Below are 15,146 nucleotides of genomic sequence, written 5' to 3' on the forward strand. Positions count from 1 at the left end.
AGGAAGAGCGAGAGATGGAGGGACAAAGAGAAAAGAGAGGAGAGACTCACGAAAGTACTCACAGGGAATTCCATAAACAGGTAATGGAAAAATAAAGTTACACCAAAACAGCTGAAATGTGTGTTAGTGCCAGCGAGTGTGTGTGTGTGTCACATGCATTTGCCTCCAGGTCAGCTGATATTCACTTTTTTTTTTTTTAAATCACTAACGGCATATTTGTGTGTGTGAGCCCTTTCCACTCTGCTCCTCTCACTCATAATATATGAACGCATTACAGGACCCAGTCAGTAAGAGCAATTATAATGCACTCCCGTTTGTTTTTATTTTAACGACTTGATGAATATTTGTCGTGGCATTGTAACCATGGTGACTGCCTCCACCGCCGCCGCCTCCCCCTTCCCTCCCCTCCCAGGCCCCGTCCACCACCCCTTCCCCATCCCCCCTTCAGCGCTGAAAAAGCAAGGGATGGCGAGAGAGAGAGAGAGAGAGAGGGAGAGAGAGAGAGGTGACAGGAATGAACTAACAAGATGCACTAAAAAAAAATGCATGTCCTGGAGCTACATGAATCTTTGCAGTGAAGCACGCGCCGTCACACACACACACACACACACACACACACACACACACACACACACACGCTCACACACACATTATTGCACTCAGCACATAGGGATCACATAGGTTAAGCCACATTCCAACAACTGGAACACAATAAGATGCAGCCATGATTTCTGAATAGAGGGAAAACAAAACCAGCGAGAAAAACAGGGAGTGGGAATAGAAATGTGTGTGCAGAGTTAATATCACGTTTCTAGGCTTAGTTTTTAATTAACCAAGCTGTTTTGTTACTCAGCTTTCCCTCACTTACTTTCTTTCTTGTCTCCTGTTCCTGTCCTCTCACTCAGTTCAGTAAAAATGTACTCAAATAGTACAAATTGTGACTTACACTGCCATTTTCAGCTTCTTCATGCTTCTATTTCACGACATTTCAGAGGGAAATGTTACGTTTTACTCCGACACGTTTATTTGTTATCGCCACATTGTAGCTTTTTGATTTTCCACAAACATATGATGAGTTTATAAAACGTGAATCATCATAATAGATGAAACTACTCAACAGTACAGTAAAGTATCTTCATTGAGCTCCACCTTAACCAGCTATAAGTATTGAAATGCACTAATTTGCACTAATTTTGACGCTTGATGGTGAAGTACATTTTGCTGATAATACATATATACTTTTACTTGCTGGCCTTGTACTTGTACTTGGGTATTTTAACAACGGGATTCTGGCTGTTTTACTTAACTAAAAGATCTTTTTACTGCTTTTTACCTTTGAACTTGTCAAGTCCTTTCCTTTCTCCAAGGCACGTCTCGGAGGGAAGTAACAGAGGAAGAGGGGGGGCCGAGAGACAGAGCAATGGGGGCAGCGGAGAAAGAATAGCAGAGTATGAAAGAGAGAGGGAGCGACAGAGAGAAAGGGAGCGCAAAGTCTTGTCAACCGGAAATAAAACAAGCTGGCACCCTCCCCATCCCCAAGCCCCTACACCCACCCCAAAGTCACATACTTCCTCTTCACTCTCTCTATCTCTCTCCTCTGCCTCCCTGCTTCCATCTTCCATCTCTCTCTTCTTCTCCTCTCCCTTCCGCTGCAAAGAGATATATTTAAACCCCGGTTCTACTCCGCTCTCGCTCTTTGACTCTACCATACATACCGTCATACCTGCGTCATTACTTACGCCTGACATCAAACCTTGTGTGTCTATTGTGGTGGGTTTCTGTATGGGGCTCCTTTAACCCGCTTTGGGGCCAGACAATGCCTTTGTTTATTGTCCCATAGCTTTAAGCTCAGTGTGTTATAGCAGGAGAACAATACCTCTGTGGTCTGGAGACAATATCCAGGTGCTCTGGGAAAAGCTGCAACTCAAACGCTGCACAGTGTTTTTAGCTCTTGTATAAAAAAATAAACTGTGGTCACTTTACCTGCCCAGCTACAGCATCTTTACAGGCCCAAAACACTGGTGCAGGGGTTCTGTAACACAGACAATATCTGATTAAGAAAAGAACATTGCAACAACATTTGAGCTGAAGCAATTGGTCAAATAATCGATTAGATGATCGACTGAAAATGAATCAATCGAAAAGTCATTTTTCAAGCAAAGATTTGTGTTTTGAGTTTTGGACTGATTACCAAAAAAAGGCAATTTGAAAAAAAAAAAAAAAAAAACTGAAATGAAGATTTTTCAATATTTCCAGTGTTTTATGAAAAACATGAATCGAAAAATTAAGAAAATAACTGGCAGATTATAATCGATAATGAAAACTATTAATTTCAATCCCAGCTCAGAGATGTATAAATGAGTATACTTTTCTAAAACAGCATCTTACAACTGATACAGTCCATTACATGAATATTGCTTATTATATATATATATATATATATATATATACACAAAATTTGTAGCTTAAGTAATTAAAAATCAATGTATTGATATTAGTCATCTTTATTGACCAAATATCAGCGGATTCAGGGGGGTTCAATATTAGTGCATCAAATTAAATACAATAATTCAATAAAATTAGTTATTGATAAGATGAAAATTGCCCGTCTTTACCAAACAAACATCTGGTTATCAGTTTAATGTGTTTTGATAATTAATGATACAAACTGTAAATTATCTTTTGTGTCTCAAATAAATTGGAAAATCTAAAATATAATGTAATGTTAAGCTTAATATTACTACTCTTCATTATCTAGAAATATGTTTTTGCAGCATAAAAGATTCTTATGATACACAACATTTTTGTTGATGTTTGACATCATGTCATTGGTTCAAGCAAATAGAAAAACCAATAGAATAATGTATTATTAATACTATGACTTAACATTACTGAGAAATAACTTAATTACATGATATATAAACATATTTAATATTTCAGGGGATTAACCAATATAACACTGTGTTGAGCCCAATATTAATGATGGTAATTACTAATAATCTTTTATTTAATATCTGCTTCTGTGTGCAGTTTCAGAATTTTTCTGCAACAATAAAGTAAATAATTCAACAGTAGACGCATGTGGACATGTCAAAGCTTTATCAATGTTTTAAAAATGATCTCTTCTAAGTGTCTGAATGAGGATCAATGGAAATGAGTCTTTACTAATGTGAACGTTAAGTTTAATCTGATACTGTCAGTTGTCTGGTTGCACATGTTTTTGTGTTAAAAAAAAAAAAAAAAAAACTTGACTTGACATACTTGACCGACAATCATACTCAATACTTGTGTGCAATTTATGGCTAAAATTGAATTCCATCATCTATTTATCATCCACTATCTCTCCATTATCTGTGCTTTATGCTCCACTCTCTCGGCCTCCCCTCCTCCTCTCGCTGGCATTAAGTTCAAACTTGACACTGATGTTGACTCACTTTGTCACCCCTCGGTGGCTCTCTCTCTCTCTCTCTCTCTCTCCCCTCTCTCTCTCTCTCTCTCTCTCTCTCCATCCTCCATCGCTTGGAGGACAAGAGTGCCCGCAGACGCATTTCTCTCCAGAGCCCCCCCTCTCCCTCTTTCACTCTCTCTCACCCTGTCTAACTCTCTCCATCTCTCTCCTACTCTCTCCTTTACACACACACATTATTGTCAACAAAGCTGGAGAACAAGGGACGTGGGGGGAACAGGGGAATAAAGGTCCACAGAAGAGGAGAGTAACACACGGGACCCCCGCATCATTTCACCTGGACAATCGGTAAGTTTGCAAAAAATTGCGTCTTTTGAGTGGTTTTGTTCTGTGCTGATGTCACTTCTTCAGTACTGACTTTTAATGGAGGCTTTGGGATCGACTACGCTGCCAACAGTAGTCATAAATATTTTCTGGAATTTAATGATAAATAAACTGTGGTTCAGGGGCTGCTTTATCCAAATGAATGATGTTTGACCTTTGACATTGTGTTGCTGCAATAGTTGAGTTTTTTACCTTTGTATTCCTGTCTGACTCTCCAAGGAGCTAATTTCCCCCCAAAAAAATGGGAATGCAAGATAAGATGAGAGTAGAAGACAACAGCTTTTATTCATCTCAGACTTAGACACATATTTACTGAGGCACATAATGATGTTTATGGACATACTTCAGTACTTATGTCTTATATTGAAAGTTAAATATAGGTTTGGTTTGATTGTTTTATAGGAGATTGACTGTGTGTGTGTGTGTGTGTGTGTGTGTGTGTGTGTATGTGCGTGTGTGTGTGATGCCAGTTTGACTGTTTGACTACATATAAATGCAGTGTCTTTTCATGCATACGCATGTGTGCATGCACGCTCCGGCTTACCAGCAAAAATAGAGCTAAAAGCAAGTAGCATGATGAATGTCATGGCTTTCAGAGTGGCTTCTAATGTACCCCAGCTCCCCATGGTATACTAGCATACCAATGTATAACACACACACGTTACGACAGCGCACATGTAACTAACTCCATTTCTGTCTGTCATCATGAGGCTAATTCACCACAATGCCGACCATGTGTGAACTCATGCGATATGAACCCCTCCTTCTTCATCTTCCCCATACCCCCCCACCACCCCCCACCCCCCACCCTCTTTCCAGAAGGAAGCAGTTGAGGATCGAAAGGAGGGAGAGAGGAGCGAAAGGTGACAGTAAGCAGGGGGCAGATACACACAGGACAGGACTCCTTTATTTCTCTTCATGGTGTTTTGGACACTCGTAGTATGTATGAGAAGTTAACCATGCTGAACCTGCAGAGCGGCTCAAACTGGAGCGGGCCTAACAACTGGTACCATGACCCCACCGGAGTCCAGACACAACACAGCACAGGTGAGGGGAAATTTTCAACATGTCACCGCTCCCACATCATCTGTTAAGTGTCACCAAATTCAAACCGCAGAGAGAGCGGTAGCTTGGCACTTGTGGCTGTCTCACCAACTTCCTGTTAGTTCAAGGCATTAATCTCACAATCTGTGACGCATCATTGGAGGAATTTTCTTGGCACTCACACATCTCTTTTGTCACCTTTCGTCTCCTGGCAGTGTCTGAGGGCTGTCTGCTGGACACGGAGGGCAGCATGGGGGGAGAGGCAGGGGGAGGAGGAGCGGGCAGAGGGGGAGGAGTCCCCGTGGAGCGGGACGAGGGCGAGGAGTCTCAGCTGAGGCTGCAGCTCAAGAGGAAGCTGCAGAGGAACAGGACCAGCTTCACACAGGAGCAGATCGAGGCTCTGGAGAAAGGTCAGGCCATGCAAGCACGCACAGCGCTCTCCTTGCTTTCCAGCCAATCGGCAGGCTCCAGAGTGTGTCATGACGCAGCTTGTCCTGCTGCTTTTTCCCCTGCCAACACCTTTGTTATTGGATTATATTCTTTATACCTTGTTTACATCTTTTTTGAAATGGCAGGGGAGATAAATATGCGAAATCACAAGCATTACACAAAACAGTCAGGTGTTTTATCAGGTATTGTGCCTGACTACTGATCTGAAGTTTTTCTTTTTAGCAAGACAATTTTTTATCAATCCCTGCTAGAGACAACAAGCACTGCCACCCGTGACCACTTCCAGATGCAAATTATCCAGAATCTTAACTCTAAATATTCCAGATATGTTCCAAAAAAGCCTCTGGCAGCATATACAGCAGAGTTTTGATGATGCATCTATTATTGTGGTTGTTTTATGCAGTGAGATCTGGCCCTCGTAGCCTGATATCCACTGAGAGGGATCAGAAAGCCACCCTTGACTGGATATGGCTGCAGCAGGCCCTTGAGCTAAATAAGGACGCAATGTCCACTGTGCAGCCGAGTGGAAATGTATCACTGTGGTCACTCTGTGCAAATGACATTAATGAGGTACACTGACCTCAGTGCACGGCCAAGGCACAATAACAATCATGTGTTGACACAGACGCCAATTATAACCAAGCCAATTATAACAATTTGCAAGACAGCCTTAATTTATCGTGTCATTGTTGTTATCTCTGTGCAATATGGATTCATTAACCACGTGTTACCGGTATGAACTTTGGTCTCTAGTTATTTACAGTGGTGGTTATCTGTTAATAAACACACTGTAATTATCCACCCCGCTGCTATTTTTCATATAATCACATCCGTTTTAAGCAAATGAGGTGATTTATTGCTTTGGTTTCTCTAATGACACATTATTCACATGCTACACAAATGTCAAGCATTGTGTCACAAGTGCAGACAGTTGGATGTATAAAAGGCGTCTCTGTTACTGAACTTGAAACTTCAGAGTTCATCAGGATGACTCACACTGTCAGTTAGAAGGAGAGGCATATTCTTGTTTCCACTTGTCAACGGCACAAATGTCAGCAGTTTGTCAACTATAAATTAACTGCCACAATAAGAAATGATACTCTGATACAGTAAGTCTCTGTGATGTGAACACACTGTTGTTCAAGCAACTTCAGAATGACGAATTAACTTAAATCAAGTCTCTGTGTCAGTTATATATTATAATATACTGTACAGACAGTCACTGTACCAGCTACTACTGATGATTTTCATAGAACTCTTCATGCCAATAAGTCACACAATATAAATCCAATCCAGTTTGAGATAGTCAGAATTAAAAAAGATAAACGATGACAAAAGTAAAACCTAGAAGGATTTTTTTCTTCAGTTTAGTTTTAGTCAGCCTACTTTGAAATAAAGTGCCTACGCAGCTTCTCAACTTGAATCCTTTCATTTGAACTTTCTGCGTGTTCCATAAGGATAAATAATTTATACAAAGTGCAACAGATAAATATTTCAAATACGGTTGTAAGGATACATCTCGGCTTCCTGGATTTGTATATTCCAAGAAAAGATAATTAGGGATGCTGATATTAAGCAGTAATCACCCGATAAGCAGGGTAATATCGGTCTAAATAATGAGATTGCAGATAATTGATATTGATATTAAAATTAATTTTCATTTGAATATAAGCAAATTTTTTAAAAATGCTTTCATTTAAATTATCAGATGCACAGCAATCCAAACTATATTAACACCATGCAGGACGGGGTATCAGGCGAGCTGCTCTCCGGTAGTCCTGTCATCCTCGATTAAGACTCACACTGTGTGTTTGACATACAGCTAATATCTTCCACAGAGTTTGAAAGGACACATTACCCAGATGTCTTTGCGAGGGAGAGATTGGCAAACAAGATTGATTTGCCAGAGGCCAGGATACAGGTAGGGAACATTTCAGTCATTTCATAACCTATAATGTTCAACCTGTAACAATACAACAATACATGATGAACAGGCCTGACAGAGGTCTTTGATTGACAGGTGTGGTTCTCAAATCGAAGAGCCAAGTGGAGGAGGGAGGAGAAGCTGCGCAACCAAAGGAGGTCAGGGGGTGTGACTTCCTGTTCACAGAGCCAAGCCCCTCTGACAACTTCCTTCAACACATCTGTCTATCATCAGCAGCACGGCAGCAGTTCAGGTAAACACCTGGACACTGCACAGCAGGATGAGCCTTTAATTCTTGTCATAATTATTCTCTCTAATGAGAGTATAATGTATGTGTTCATTGGCTCGTCCGCACAGCACATCAGTAATGCTGAAATCAAGACTTTACATTTGGTCTGTATTATTTATATATTTGGTGAAAGAAATATTTTACTAGTTTATAATTACAAACCTCAGAGCTACCCTACTTGACATTTGAAGGCAGGGAAACCATTAGAGTTTCTCCATTAGAGCGCATCTATATTACAACATTTCCACAGTGAGATGTTCCCACCACATGTGTTTGTATGTGTTTGTGTGCATGTGTGTGTGTGTGTGTGTGTGTGTGTGTGTGCACACTCACCATCTCGCTCTATCTCTCTCTCCAGGGTCCATGTTGAGTCAGGCTGAGTCGTCCCTGCCGAGCTACAGCTCCCTGTCAGTTTTCTCATCTGGAGTCCAGGTTGGACTTTCATCATTCATCATTCATCAGCATCTTCCAAACTTAACCAACGCAGGGTATCACCACAGAGCAGAACCGCTTTACTGGCCTGTTTATGTCAAACATACCATAATGAAAATGAATAATAAATGATAAACACTACTGTAGATATTAGTACTGAAAGGTCTAATATTAACAATAATAACACAATAATAATGATATATAATTTATTCCCTGTCTTATCATAACTGTAATCATTGTGGTTGTGCCAGTCAAATTACTCACAATGATAATTTATTCACAATAACTAATAATGATAATGATAAAACAAGGTAAAATAAATATAACACACAAATCTGAAAAGTGCAGGAGGAAGATTTGCTGCTTTTCCTTGTCATACAGTTTCTGACAGTAAATGTCTTTTTTTGTCTTTTTATAGAGAAAATAGTTGCAGCCATATAAATTCTACAGTGATTTTTAGTATCATATTAAAAAACTTATTTCTCAAATCTTGATAATATCTTATGATGGAAGGTGATGGAAATGAGACAGCTCATCACAGTTAAGATGCAAGTGCCACCTCTTTGGTTCTTTAAGCCTGTTTGTTATGTTTTAGAACCCAGCAACATCAGAAACTGTAACGTCTTTATAAGTCAAGAGTTTCTCAAGCAGATTTCTCAATATTTAGAGTCTGTGGGGTCAAAAGGTTAGAAAGCTGCTTCATCAATTTCAATTTATAAAAGCTGGAGTCACGAGGCTGACAGATATTTTATTCGAGGTTTCTCAAAAATGGGACAAACAAACTGTTTATCATCCACATTGCTTTGATCATACCAAATTATCAGCAGCATGAGAATGCATACATTTATTGTTGATGTTTTACATGAATGCACGGGCGCTTCAACTTTAAAACGGATACATAAGACAAGTCTGCTCACTGTGACTTATGCAGAAAATATTATTTAATGAATGAATGTTTTGTAATGAAAGAAAAAAAAACCTGTAATGTAAAGTGAAATTACACAGTATCAATGTAGTAAGAAAATGCAGAACAAGCTTGATAATACAATGAATGTGTGTTGCTGCTGCACTTTACTCCTACCATACAACACTACTCTAGCACCGCCATGTGGTTAAACTCAAATCATGCCGTCTCTGCCTCAAACTGCCTGTACAGCTATGAGTGGTGTACAGCAATGGATATATACGATTTTTAAAAGGTGGTTTTCCTAGATAAATTAGTCATTTTTTTGTGGTTCAAATATAAATCTAATCCAAATCTTTCCTCTCCTTCTCCCCTCCACTCCTGCGTCCACTCTCAGTCTATTTCTCCCCAGTCGGCTTCTTCATACTCCTGCATGTTACCTCCCTCCCCCTCTGCCCCGCGCAGCTTTGACTCATCGGCGTACTCCTCTCCTCATCTGCAGACTCCACCCTCAGCCAACTCCAACACCGGTGAGTGTTTCTGTGCTAGATGTGGGTTTATTTAATGGGGCACGACACACATTTACTTTACGTCTGTTACTGACGTGGTGAAAACTGTTGCTTCAACCACAAACCGTTGTTTCTTCCTGTCTCATTCAGGGCTCATATCACCTGGCGTGTCAGTGCCAGTCCAGGTCCCAGGGACTGAGCAGCAGAGCATGAGTCAGAACCTGGGTCAGTACTGGGCCAGATTACAGTGAGCAACAGACAGTCACTTCCAACAGGCAGAACTAAAGAAGAAGGAAAAAAAGGGCATGTAAAAAAAAACAAAAAAAACAAAAAAAAAAAAAAAAGAAGTGTCAAGAAAACAATATGGGGGACACACAGGTTTAAAGGGAGCACAGGTCTGAGATAAAGAGGGGCCTTGATGAGTTGCAGACCCCGAAATGCATTAAATGTTTACAAATTCAGCCAAGAGCAGCTTTGGTTGCACCTGACGGTACTTTGGTCATACTGGTATTTGCTTAGTATTATCAGGTTGCACTTTTTCTTTTTTCTTTTTTTTAATAGTGTGTTAATCATAGGGCTGTGGTCAGGATTAGAAATAGGATCAGTTTTAGGCTGTATTTAAGATAATAGAGTCAGGATTAGGATCAGGCAAAATGTGGGGTTTAGTTTACACTGTAGAAGTGCAACAAGTGACACTTTGTGCTATTTGAGATTAGCATAAAGTTTTACCATATTTTATTGTGTCAAACATTTTGGTTTTTACAAAACTACAGAAAAAGACTGGACACCTGCTTCAACCTCTAAATGAAGCGTGAGACGTGGATAAAAGCTAAGAAAAGCCAGTAAGTGGCCTTTTGAGCTGAGACTATTTTGTTACATGTTTTAACAAACTGACTCCACAGAGGGGGCAGGAGACTGAGGTTTGAATTTTAAATAGTTCAGAAGATTGACCCGACAAGCTCTCAGCCCATGAACAGAAGATATACTGAAATGTCTCTTAAGTTTATATTAAAAAGTTAATTAAAAAATTGTTTTGTGAAATGTAGCCTTGAAATTTTCAAGTATCAAAAGTGGCAAATGGCAAGATTTGAACTACAACTCCACCAATGCCAAAATGATTCAGTGGTACTAAGTAAATGCCAGCAGATGTCTGTATTGTGAGGTGTAACCACAGTTTCTTGTTACTTGAGCAGCTCAATGATATTGTGATAGCTAGCTTGTTCCCTGAGCATAAGCTGTGTGAGGCTACTGTGAACTTTAGACTTGCTTATGGCAATCACTTTTACTAAAACTGAAAAACTTACCATAAAAAAAGTGTAAATCCTGCCTATTCCTGCCAGCAAAATTACACTGAGACTGAAACTGCATATTTTTGTACAGACATCTGTGTATGATGAAGATAACTGTGGAAATATTGTCAGATGTTATTGGAGGGAAGAATGTAGCACGTTGTGGACTCAAATCACCCTCAAAGCACAAGTTTCATTTGTCATAAAAACATTAATAGGAATGCACCATATCACTATCGGTATCAGATATTGTCTGGTACCAGGCTGAACATACAAATATTACAGATTATGTACAGGTATTACAGATTGTTGCCAAAAATTACAGTAAAGCAATTTCATTTTTTTCTATTTCATAAAGACAAGGATGTTGTTTTTTATCAGAGGTATCAAAAAACGAACAATCGAATTCAATTAGAGCCCCTTTTTGCCTAGTGCCCATCATCAACCACAGCAGTATGAGCAGTGATCTTGTGCATCACGGATGAATCATATCCATCAGCCAGTGACAATCAAGCATTGTAACACACCAAACAAAAAGACTTGAGAGACTGACAATCAAAGCTGGAGGTAGAGGAGATCAAAATGAAAAAAAAAAAAACTGTGAAATTATTGCAACACTGTGGATACAATAGCAATGACTTTATCAACTGTGCATGACCAAAATAAGCCGCTATAGACAATCAGCTATTTGCAGAAATGAATCAAATATTGTACAAAAACTGTTACTGTACTTTGCAGGGTTTTAACCTCTGCTCACTTTCCTCTGACTATTGGTTTTGTTGATGCATCTCAGTTCGATCTCATATGAAATGTCTTTCAACTCTTATTTATTTGTCTTTTCACTTGTTCACATAAGTCCTCTGTGTTGTTTCTGTTGTTGCTGTGTGTTGTGTTAGTACTGTATAGCTACCAAGAGTCAACCCTTTTGTGAAGGCCTTGGATCCCTTTAATGAAAAATAAAACTGTGTGTAATGAATATAAATTCAAAAGTTCTTTATTTGTGATGTCATATTACATTTTACTCACTGTCCACGTGGTTCAAGAAAAAAATAAGCTCAACTCAACATGACAGTTTGACTAATATACATACTGATGACGGTTATGTTTGACAAATGTGATGTTTACAATACCATTACTGTCACCATTACCCAAATAAAATGCTTTTTTTTAAAAAAAAAAAAAAAAAAAAGAATTTCTAGACATGTCCATAAATCAACATAAATGAATATTGGGTTGTTACAATAAAAAGAAAATGAACAGAAATCCAGCATGTGAAACGTTGGTTTACTTAAAGCTGATTTAATCAGTGATTTTTATATTAACAATGAATCACATGACTACTTGTACATAAAAGGGGTTGCTGATTGTCACCAACTCTGCAACCCTGTAGTTCCTCTGAGCTCTATGGAGCATTTTAGTTTGTTTTAGCTAATTGTTTTCATTTTCTGGCCTGCAACTTTACCACCAGCGTTTGTTTTGTTTGTTTTGAGTGAATAAATCATTTTAAAAAACTTAAGCATAGCATTTAGCAGCTGAAGAGACAAATACTTTCCACAGGAGATTGAATACTTACATACTGTACTTGCATTTGGGTGAATTCATACCAACTCACCCAGGACCTGCCAGTTCATATCATGGATTTTCCTTGAAAAAATTCATGTAATTGGTCCTGCATAAAGAATTGAGTGCCACAGATATTGCCAAATATACTGTAAATGAATTGTATTTTGAGTATGATTGCACTCTATGTTGCAATCCATTTTTGAAATAATCTGTGTGAGCCAGTTTCCATTGGAATTATCTCACACCTGCTTTATTGTTTTCTACTAGTCAATAATGTGAAAAATTAGTTCAGAAAAGTTTTGAAATTGGAAAAAATAATGTGTATTGAGCTTTGAGGACCTAAGATTAATATTTTGTCCAGACACCCGGAACAAGATGACAACATCTAGTATGCAACAAACCAGGCCATTTTAAACTGTAATTGAACTCACAGAATCAAATTTTGAAAGTTTGAAAGTAGAGAAAGTAAAACTATAGGTGATATTAGTTTTGGGAAAAAAAAACAAAACAACATTCAACAACAATTTATGAATGTCAATGTGAATACATGTTGCAAATTATCCTATGAGATGTTCAGGACAAATCCAAACCCAATCCAGTGAAAAATAGGCAAGTAGGCCTAGCAGCTGCTGAGGCTTAGAATATCAAACAAATCATGAAAATTAGCTCAGAGGGCCAAACTTCAAAAATTCATAACGAAAAAAGTATTTGGAGTAGAATTATATGATTTTGCAATGACCAATGAATCTAATAGAATTTTTTACTTTTTGTCCGAAAAAAATCAATGATATAAACTGGTTCTGAATTCTGGGTGAGTTGGCATGGACTGACTCAAACAACACTCCAAATGAATGCTAATGTTACTGTGCTAAATCTAAGTGTGCTTACAGCTTGTTTCTGCCCCTGGTGCCCATAAAATCAGTTATTGCAGGTTGAAGATATTCTGTTTGTTACGTATAAGATGTATAATAAATAATAATAATAATAATAATAATAATAACAACAACCTTAATATGATGTAGGCCAACCAAAAATTGCAAACCTGATATAAATATACTAACATTGGAGTGTTCAAACTTGGATTCACTTTCTTTAGCAGTTGTATTTGTGTGTCCTTGCAGAGGAGTTAATCTGTCATAATCCCAACCACTGAGCAGCTAAAGGACTTTCATGTGTTTTCCACTGGTGGAGCGACACGAAGTGGACATGATGGAAACCGGACGACCATTAGCACGGCAGCATTTTGATTTTTTGCTAATGGCATCACTCACTTGGTCCCTAGAGGATGGACAGAAATTAAGATGGGAGAGCAGCGAGAGGGAAGGAGAGGGAAGATAACACCAGAGAAAATGACCATGCAGACCCATGAACATAGTGAGGCTCTAAGATGTTATGTGAGATGCCAGTGCACTCCAGCATCATCAGATTTCCGCCAGTGTATTATAAGTACTTTGTGTTGAAGATTGCTGGCAAAATCATTCATGTTGAAAATGAGAACTACCATAAAAGCTTTTTCCCCCATAATGGTAATTATGGAGGTCCAGGATGCCAATATTGAAATTAATTCATATTAAAATTTCACTTTCAATTTCTGAAACAAAAGACAAACTTAGACAAAAGACAGAATTAGCATTTAGGTTTAAACATCAGATTTTCATGTTCAGAAATGCAACTGTCTCAATTAACAGGGAAATAAAGACAACACGAGCAAATAATTTTCAGGGCACTTCAAAGCATAAGAGTGCTAAAATAACAAACTGAATTGGATTTTTATGTTTTTTGCATTGATTTGAATTAATTCAAATTTCTTATGAAAATTTAATTTTAATATTTTTCATTTCAAATACCTCTTGTGATATTGGTAAAAGTCAACCATGAAACCCTCTTTTCCTTTTCTAGAGATTTGTTTGAAAATAAAGGTTCAGTTTTCTCAGTGTTTCAAATTTAAAATTGTAATATCATTTAATTTCATTATGGTCAGGCCTGACCTTCCTTAGGTTAACACTATGTCAAATATAACATTGCAAAATACTTTAGAGCAAGTCATTACAAACATCAATATTAAAATAACACAACAGTGACAGTTAAAGAATCTATACTCTGTCGTTTCAGAGAGAACAAAAACCAAATGCAATGCAAATATTTTCTCAGAAAGTAATTATCAGCCAATTAAAAATAGTAGTTAAAGACATGACATTGTTGACACAGGGGACTGGTTGACTTAAATTTGGAATCGGCATCAGGCAAAAAGGATGTGGTTGTGGTGAAAAGGTGAGAAAACTTCAGAGAGACAAGTGGGCATCCTGTAACAGGTCTTGAAAGACATTTCACCTCTAGAGAGAAAGCCAGATCAAAGTCTACTGGTAAAGGTGAGGCATAGTTTGGTTCGTACCAGAGAGCATGTCAGCCCAAATCCATTTACTTATCAACAAACTGAAGGGATTACTGTAAGATCCATTTAATCCTATAACATTTACAATAGGTGAATACAAAGTTTTATCCATAATAATAGTCACCATTATGCCATAGCTACTAATGCTGATGTATAAAGCACTAGTAAATGATGTATTAATTAGACTGATAAAGACATTAGTTAAAGCCTATAAACCCACATTAAGCCTCGATTTATTTAGTTCAATATAATTTTGATTTTGGAAAATATCACAGTCAACCAGGCGGAGGAGAAACTTACTATTGCTGTCCTGTCTCATAGAAATCTCAACAATAAGGACTCATGATCATGGTTGTAAAAACTGAACTAAAGTGGAGTTTGATGATGTGCACACGTCTCTTTAATCCTCTTTTTCTCTGCACCTGCAGCAGCACGTACCCATGCATCTTGCCTTTTGTGATGTTTGATGATGTGGGGCGTAGTTTGTTGGTAAAGGAAATGGTCGTTGTACAGTGAGAGAGGGAGGGCGGAGGCAGAGAGAGTTCATTGATCTATCAGCT

General features: G+C 38.3%; 1 protein-coding gene across 1 annotated transcript; it reads left to right on the forward strand.

Annotated features, from left to right (window-relative positions):
* The first annotated feature begins 4,731 nt into the window (after positions 1–4,731).
* Positions 4,732–9,593, forward strand: LOC111219623 (paired box protein Pax-6-like). Its single transcript, XM_022742338.1, has 7 exons — positions 4,732–4,837; positions 5,050–5,244; positions 7,123–7,205; positions 7,305–7,461; positions 7,856–7,929; positions 9,231–9,363; positions 9,493–9,593. Exons 1-7 carry the CDS (start codon positions 4,732–4,734, stop codon positions 9,591–9,593), a joined length of 849 nt encoding a protein of 282 aa, XP_022598059.1.
* Positions 9,594–15,146: the final 5,553 nt, after the last annotated feature.

Source organism: Seriola dumerili, unplaced genomic scaffold, assembly GCF_002260705.1.
Source record: "Seriola dumerili isolate Sdu_G_001 unplaced genomic scaffold, Sdu_1.0 BDQW01000068.1, whole genome shotgun sequence".
Taxonomy (NCBI): domain Eukaryota; kingdom Metazoa; phylum Chordata; class Actinopteri; order Carangiformes; family Carangidae; genus Seriola; species Seriola dumerili.

Excerpts from the sequence above, each read along its gene's own strand:
- LOC111219623 (XM_022742338.1), top strand. The coding sequence starts at position 4,732 with ATGTATGAGAAGTTAACCATGCTGAACCTGCAGAGCGGCTCAAACTGG. Across the intron at positions 7,462-7,855 it reads GCAGCACGGCAGCAGTTCAG|GGTCCATGTTGAGTCAGGCT; the intron begins GTAAACACCTGG and ends CTCTCTCTCCAG. Across the intron at positions 9,364-9,492 it reads CTCAGCCAACTCCAACACCG|GGCTCATATCACCTGGCGTG; the intron begins GTGAGTGTTTCT and ends TGTCTCATTCAG.